At 48.2% G+C, this 8419-nt stretch overlaps 1 protein-coding gene across 2 annotated transcripts in view; it reads right to left on the bottom strand.

Annotated features, from left to right (window-relative positions):
• Nucleotides 1-946: 946 nt before the first annotated feature.
• The window catches only part of TSPAN16 (tetraspanin 16), a 17524-nt gene continuing 10051 nt past the window's right edge, over nt 947-8419 (bottom strand). For both annotated transcript variants that reach the window (XM_006765833.2, XM_015565365.1), the window contains 3 exons: nt 7467-7619; nt 5171-5254; nt 947-1025 (listed from right to left, as the gene is read on the bottom strand). In XM_006765833.2, the coding sequence (XP_006765896.1) occupies nt 978-1025; nt 5171-5254; nt 7467-7619 (285 nt within the window). In that variant the 3' untranslated portion in view covers nt 947-977. The remainder of the gene's footprint in view (nt 1026-5170; nt 5255-7466; nt 7620-8419) is intronic.

The following is an 8419-nucleotide window of genomic DNA, read 5'->3' as shown; positions in this document are numbered from 1 at the left end:
TTCATCACTTATAATATTTCTTGCCACTCCCTTCTGGTCTGTAAAGTTTCTGTGAAGAAATGAGCTGATAGTTGTATGGGTGCTCCCTTGTAGGTAGGAAACTGCTTTTCTCTTGCTGTGTATACAATTCTCTTTGTCTTTAACCTTTGGCATTTTAATTATGATGTGTCCTGGTGTGGGCCTCTGCCTCTCATAGTAGTCTCGATGTACTTTCTTCTTTACTTCTCTAGTTGTAGGACTTCTGTTCAGCCAGTTTTCAGGCAGTTCTCAATGATGGTTGTTCTGTATTGTATTGTCATTTTGATGTGGTTGTGCAAGGTGGCAAGTACCTGTGTTTACCTGTGCTGCCAGCTTGGTTCTCCTCAAAAACATATTTTGAAAAAAGAGAGAGAGAAAAAGGGATAATGAAACAAATAATGTCAAATTCTTGGTCATTGCTGAGTCTGGGTTAGGAGTACATGGGGGTTTCTTTGGACAAAATATTTCTTTTGTGAATATTTTTAAAAAAATATATTTTATTGATTTTTTACAGAGAGGAAAGGAGAGGGACAGAGAGTTAGAAACATCGATCAGCTGCCTCCTGCACACCCCCTACTGGGGACGTGCCCGCAACCAAGGTACATGCCCTTGACCGGAATCGAACGAGCGACCCTTCAGTCCGCAGGCCGACACTCTATCCACTGAGCCAAACCAGCCAGGGCTTTTGTGAATATTTTTTATTTTTTTTCACATAATAATTTACCAAACAAGACAGTTGCATGTGAACTAAAATCATTGCCAGCTAGTATGAAAAATAAAGCGAAGGAAAAAACAAAACAAAAGAAAAATAACTAAATAAAGCGAAGGAGAAAGGAGTCGGGATGACAGAAGTTTCCCCAATCTTTTATTATCAATCTCCCTTCAAAAATACAGTGAGTTCCACAGAGAAACAAAAATGAGACCACATCTCCAACAGCCAGGTGTGCCCAGGTGTCCTGTCAGTCCAGCTTCACAAACAGCAACAAGGTGGTAAGAATTCCTGGCAGCTGAAATGGAAGAAAGAAACATGGAACCAACTTGAGGGACTTCTGGAACGGGAATCAAATTGGAAACACGGAGATGGGTAGCATCGTGTTCCGGAAACGGCAGGGGCAGGGTTTACACATGGCCTCGGGGTCCTCAGGGCCACGTGGAGGTCATTTGGACCCGTTCACAGCGTTTCAGTGGAGGGTAGAAGGTGGAGGCCTTTCAGGATGCACAGCAGTCATTCTCCCTTTGCTTCCCCCAGGTCTTATCTCCACCCTCTTCTGTTCTCCCCTGGGTCCTGAAAACTACATTTCCCAGAAACCCCTGCCTTCTTCCTTCCTGTTAGATTTGGCCAATAGGAAGCACCAATGAGAGATGGGAGAATGGGGAAAGTTTGAAGTAGTCCCACTCCCTCCTCTCTTCTGCTCATCCTGAACGCTCCAAGCCTGCTCGCCCGGCACTTCCGGACTAGGAGAAGTAAAAGCTCCCCAAGCGGCTGGGCCCTGAGTACCTCAACAGCCCTCGTTTTCCTGAACTCTGCCCACACCTCTGCAGAGGGCCCGGAAGCTACTTTTCTGATCTTTTTTTTTTTCAATGACAGTTTACATACAATATTATTTTGTACTAGAGGCCCAGTGCATGAAATTCATGCATGGGAGGGAGTTCCCTCAGCCCAGCCTGCACCCTCTCCAATCCAGGACCCCTCGGGGAATGTCCGACTGCTGGTTTATCAGGCCTAAACCGGCAGTCGGACATCCCTCTCACAACCCGGGACTGCTGGCTCCTAACTGTTCACCTGCCTGCCTGCCTGATTACCCCTAGCTGCCCACCCCTACCAGCCTGGTTGCCCCTAACTGCCCCACCCTGCCAGCCTGGTCGCCCCACGCAGTCTGCTGTTCAGTCATTTGGTCGTCCCTCACTAACACCCCTGCCAGCTTTGTCACCCCATGCAGCCTGCTGTTCGGTCGTTACTTTACTGTGCCTGTGTGCCGGACAATTTGCATATTCCTCTATTATTAGTATAGATTAGTTTCCAGTGCACAACATAATGTTAGATAATCATATACTTTACAAAGTGGTCCTCCCAATATTTCAGGGGCCCACCTGGCACTGTATATAGTCCTGACAATATTATTGCCTATATTCCCTACGCTGTACTTTACATCTCCATGACTATTCTGTGGCTAACAATTTGTACCAATTTGTACTTCTTCTTCTTCTTTATTTTTAAAAGATTTTATTATCTCTTTTTAAAAAAAATAAGTTGTTATTGATTTCAGAGAAAGGAAGGGAGAGGAGAGAGAGAGATAGAAACATCACTGAGAGCCTGACCTGTATGAACCAGGTGGTCACGGTTCAATTCTGGGTCAGGGCATATGCCCAGGTTGTGGGCTCTATCCCCAGTAGGGAGTGTGCAGAAGGCAACTGGTCAGTGATTCTCTCTCATCTTTGATGTTTCTATCACTCTCTCCCTCTCCCTTCCTCTCTGAAATCAATAAAAATATAAATTTAAAAAATCTTTTAATTTGTATTAAAAATATAGAAACATCATATTTTTTATCTGTTCATCTATTGATGGCCATTTGGGTTGTGTCCGTATCTTGGTTATCCTATCTAATAAAAGAGTAATATGCAAATTAGCCATCACTTTGTGGCAAAGATGGCAGCGCCCATAGTGGCTGGGGCAGGATGCTGGTGGCATTGCCCCGGCAACACAAGCCCAGCGTCCCCACCCTGGCTGCGTGACGGGAGGGAGGGGTCTCGGGCCAGAGGCCGGTGCAAGGGACACTGGCATCATTGCAGGCTGGGCTGAGGGACCCCCTCCCCATGCATGAATTTCGTGCACCGGGCCTCTAGTTGTAAATAATGCTGCAATGAACAAAGGGCACATATATTCTTTCCAATTAGTGTTTTGGGTTTCTTCAGATATATCCCAGAGGTGGAGTCACTGGGTCATTAAGCAGTTCTATTTTTAATTTTCAAAAAAATCTTTTCATTGATTTTTTTTAAAGAGAGGAAGGGAGAGAGAAAGAAACATATATGTGAGAGCAAAACATTGATTGGCTGCCTCTAGCATGCTCCCTAGTGGGGATCAAGCCTGAAACCCAGGTGCGACCTGACCAGGAATGGAACTGATACCTTTCAGTGCACAAGACGAGGCCCAGTCAACTGGGGATTACAATGAACATCTTTACTTTTTACAGTCTTCCTTGGATTAAGAGTAAATTAACTTCAGTAGCCTACAAAAACTTTGCTCCTATATAGCTGTTTTCTCCAACCTTGTTCATGCTATTATTGTCATGTATATTACATTTTAACATAAGTCTGTCAACACAGTTTTATAGTTATTGCCTTCTGCAATTATGTTTGTGTGAGATAGGAGAAGAAAAGTTTTAACAAAAAATATTTCTCTCTCCCTGGGGCTTATCTGAACTTGGCCCTGAGGGAAGAGCTGCTCCTTGGACAGGCTCAGGGATGAGAATGGCTCCTGTGCACACTGTTTCCATGGTGAGTGGCCTTTGAGCATCTCTAGTGGTGCATGGAGAACTCATCATCTCGCTGCCTCTGCCTCCCTGTGGCCCCTGCCTCGGATAAGACCTCTCTCGGGCTGATGACAGTAACTTCCCAGAGTCACGATTCCCAGAGGCATCGCGAAATGCCTCTGACGCCCTCCACCTCGTCAGTGCTTCACAGCAAACAACGGCACAGCCCATCTTACAAATGAGGGAGGCTGTCGTGCTAACTCACAGTCATTCAGCCAGTGAGTGACAGGACTAGGACCAGAGTTTGGAGCCCCAGCCCTTGCCCCCTCAGGCCTCCCACCAGAGAGGTGTAGGCCAGACTCACTAGCTGATGAAGAGGGCACATCTCCAGGGTAAGTTGTTTCTCACTTGAATCCCCAGCACCCACATGCCTTCCTCACCCCTTCTTTTCTTCTCTTTCCTTTTCTCCTCCTCCTTTTGTTAATCCTCACTTGAGGATATTTTCCCATTGATTTTTAGAGAGTGAAAAACTTCGATGTGAGAGAGACACATCGATTGGTTGCCTCCTGCATGTGCCCTGACCGGGGCTGGGGTTCAAGCCTGCAACCGAGGTACATGCCTTGATCAGAATCGAACCCGGGACACTTCAGTCTGCAGGCCAACGCTCTATCCACAGAGCCAAACCAGCTAGGGCCATTGGTTGATTCTTGTATGTGCCCTGACTGGGATCAAACCCGTAACCTTGGCATCTCAGGACAAAACTCCAACCAACGGAGCTACCTGGCCAGGGCCACATTTTCCAATTTAAAAATCATGTTTCTCGCCTATCCCCGCTGGTTAGAAGGCCAGCTCCATGAGAGCAGAGATTTTGTTTGTTTAATTCTAAATTGTATCCTTAGTGTCTACAATATTGACTGGACCTAGTAGGTGCTCAATAAAGTTCGTGGAGTAAAAAAGATGTGAAAAACCTTTCTACTGCATGACCGGCGTGGCTCAGTGGTTGAGCGTTGACCTATGAACCTGGAGGTCACGGGTTCAATTCCCAGTCAGGGCATATGCCCAGGTTTCGGGTTCTATCCCCAGTGTGGGGTGTGCAGGAGGCAGCTGATCAATGATTCTCTCTCATCATTGATGTTTCTCTCTCTCTCCCTCTCCCTTCCTGTCTGAAGTAAATAAACACAACAAAAATATTTTTTTAAAATAAGCATTTCTTTTTTTTTAAACCTGTCTACTGCCTTTCTGTTATTCTCAAAATAAAGCCAACCCCTCTCTGTAACCCACAAGGCCTTATATTACCTTGCCCGCATCAGCCTGCCCTCCTCTGACCCTTCTTGTCCATCCTGCTTCGCCACAGGGGCCTCCCTGCTGGTCCTTGAATAAGCCACGCTTATCCCAGCCTCAGGGCCTTTGCACCAACGGTTCCCTCTGCCCTCCCCCCATATACACACACGGCTTTTCCTCAGGTCACTGGTCAGCGGTCACCTCCTCAGACAGTCCCTCCCCAATCTTCCTTATTCCATCACCATGTTTTACTGCCTCCCCCACTTGAATGTCAGTGCCACATTGGCAGTGATTTTTGTCTTTTTTCATCACTGTTGTGTCCTCAGTGCCCCGAACAGTGCTTGGCACACAGTAGGTGCTCAATAAAAGAGTGTAGTGCGTCCCAGCGGAGCGAGGCTTACCTGCATCACCGCTGCCCCCAGTGAGCCTAGACTCAGGTTGACGTTCTGAACCGTGACTATTTTCAGGAGCTTGGGAAAACAACCCTGCAGGTACAAATATCAAAGCAGGCGGGACCTGGTTAGGGGCTCAGAGTCTCTGAGGCCCTGTCACCACCCACCCCTTTTGGGGCCATTCAAACTGCCCTCAGATTCAGGGAGGAGAAAGGGACAGGGCGACAGGACCTTGGCTCCCTCTCCCTTGACTGCCCCCCAACATGCCAGCATTGCCCTAGCTGCCTCCTTCTTCCACACACACCCCCAGAGCACTCCCCAGTGTCCACGTGTGCAAGTCATCACTAACTGTGGGACCCCCTTTCTGTGCCTCAGTTTCCCAACTGTAAATGTGACCAACTGGGTCCCCCTCACAAGATTTTTGAGTGGATTAAGACAGAGGTTCTCAACCTGTGGGTCGCGACCCCTTTGGCGGTCGAACAACCCTTTCACAGAGATCACCTAAGACCATCCTGCATATCAGATATTTACATTACGCTTCATAACAGTAGCAACATTACAGTTATGAAGTAGCAACGAAAATAATTTTATGGTTGGGTCACAGCATGAGGAACTGCATTTAAAGGGCCAGAGGTTGAGAACCACTGCATTAAGAGAAAGAATCTACAGGAAGTACAGAGCAGTGGCCTGACACAGAGCCAGCGTTCAGGAACTGTTCGTTATATCTGAGTGTTCTTTATATATGAAGAGAAGGATGTACGTGTTTCTAGCACCTTCTCACTCATTTCCTACAACAACCCCATAAGGTAGGTATTTATTCCCCCCCCCCCCAATATATTTTTATTGATTTCTGAGAGGATGGGAGAGGGAGAGAGGGATAGACACATCCACGGTCAGAGAGAATCTTTCATCAGCTGCCTCCTGCATGCCCCACACTGAGGATCGAGCCCACAATCCGGGCAGGTGCCCTGACCAGGAATCGAACCGTGACCTCCTGGTTGGTAGGTTGACGCTCAACCATTGAGTCACACCAGCCCGGCTCTCTGTTTTATAAATGAAGAAACTGAAGCTCAGACAGGTGAAGAGATCAGACACAGTGGGTGAGCAGAGCAGGCTCCACTCCCCTTGTTGCGGCCACGGAGATGCCCCTCACCTTCTAGGCCCCCAGCACTTCCTGTGTTTGGAAGCTGGGGCTGCCTAATTGCTCGCTGTTGGCAGTTCAGTAGCCCCCTTCACGTAATGAATATTTACTCAGTGCCTATTGTATGCGAGGCAGTGGGTGCTGGAACCCAGCAATGTGAAAACAGACAAAATCCTTGCCTTGGTGGGGCCGACATTTGCGTGGGGAAAACAGGTAGTAGGTACTGGTTAAGCACCGGACAGACACTGAAGCAGAGGAAGGAGATGAAGTGTAATGGTGATTTGGGGGGAGATCCTATTATAGAGAAGGGGTCGGGAATATCTCACCAAGAAGTGACAATGGAGCACAGACTAGAAGGAAGTGAGGTAGGAAGACATTTAGGGGAAGAGAATTCCAGGCAGAAGGAACAGCCTTTGCAAAGCCCCTGAGGCTGGCAGGCGCCTGATGTGTTTGTGCTGCATCGAGGAGGCTGGTGCGGCTGCAGCAGGATGAGTGAGGGTGTGAGTCGGAGGAGAAGTGGTTGTGCAGGGCCCAAGGGGCCAGTGTGTTCATCTCTGAGGTCCAGGGTCCGGCTCCCAGCAGGAGCCATTCAGGGTGATGAATGAATGAATGAATGATTCCTGTTTCTTCCCTCAGAGAAGATCTGTGTTCCTTTACTCATGACAGAAGTCAAGAGGAAGCTGGGCCGTGGGGTTTAAAGCCCAGGCCAACCACTCCCTGGCTATGGGAAGCTCTCTGTGCCTCGGTTTCCTCATCTGTAAAATGGGAGAAGAGCCTGGAGGGATGTGATGGGGATTGAGTTAAAGTGAATGCTCAGCCCTGGCCAATGTGGCTCAGTTCATTGGGCATCATCCTGGCACCAAAAGGTTGCTGCTTCAATTCCCAGTCAAGACACATGTCCAGGTTGTGGGCTCGATCCTGGGTAGGGGGCATGCAGAGAGATAGAGAGACAGAGAAACATCAACCTGAGAGAGAAACACCAATCACCGGGAATCAAACCCACAACCTGGGAACGTGCCTTGACCAGAAATCGAACCCACCACCTTTTGGGTATAGGACGACGCTCCAACCGAGTCACACCAGCCAGGGCAAATGTGCAATTTTTATAAAAGTCCCCAGCCCTCGGGGTCTACCATGGTGGTGGCCAACAAAATCGGGAGTTACCGCCTGGTGGATGACATCGGAGGACACGTTGTGCCCGGTACAGGCCGCAGTCCCGATGGATTTGCAGCAGCTCCTGGGGTAGGTGTAGCCAGTCATCTTCTCAAAGGAGGAACCAGAAAAGTCTGTGTAGCTCTTCACCCCACAGCACTTCAGCTGCAGAGAGGAGGATAAACACTTGAAGACTTCCTTTCACATATTAAAATAACAAAAACAATAGACGTCACAGTCACCATGGCTACTAGACAGCAGTCACAGTATTCCAGGGCCTGGGCTAGTGCCTCCCTTACCCCCACCCCCATCACGGCTCAGAACGCTCACGGTTCTCATCTTACTGGGGGTGAAAGCTGACTCCTCATCATGGCCCGCAAGGCCCTGCGAGACCTGCCCTGTCCCCCCAGGCCCTCATCCTTGCCCGCTCTCCCTTTCACTTTCTCAGCTTTAGCCTCCCTGTCTCCTTGATGTTTCTCAAAAGCACTTGGCAAGTGGCAGCCTTGGGGCCTTTAGATAGGCTGTTCCCTTTTAAAAAAAAAATTAAATACACTGTTTTTCTCTTTTTCTTTTTTTTTATTGATTTCAGAGAGGAAGGAAGGAGAGAGAGAGAGAAACATCAATGATGAGAGAGAAACATTGATTGGCTGCCTCCTGCACGCCCCCTACTGGGGATCCAGGTTGCAAACCGGGCATGTGCCTGACGGAATCAAACTGTAATTTCCTAGTTCAGTGGTCGGCAAACTCATTGGTCAACAGAGCCAAATATCAACAGTACAATGATTGAAATTTCTTTTGAGCCAAATTTTTTAAGCTTAAACTATATGGGTAGGTACATTGTTATGAACTTAATTAGGGAGCTCCTAAGCTGGCCTTGGCTAAAAACGTCCTCAGTCTGATTGAGGTCCGTTCGCTGAGGTCGACCCCTTCCAACTCTCCCGTCCACACTCGTGTACTTGCTTCGT

This window comes from Myotis davidii, unplaced genomic scaffold, assembly GCF_000327345.1.
Source record: "Myotis davidii unplaced genomic scaffold, ASM32734v1 scaffold1439, whole genome shotgun sequence".
Taxonomy (NCBI): Eukaryota; Metazoa; Chordata; class Mammalia; order Chiroptera; family Vespertilionidae; genus Myotis; species Myotis davidii.
This window is presented reverse-complemented; position numbering and strand designations above follow the sequence as displayed.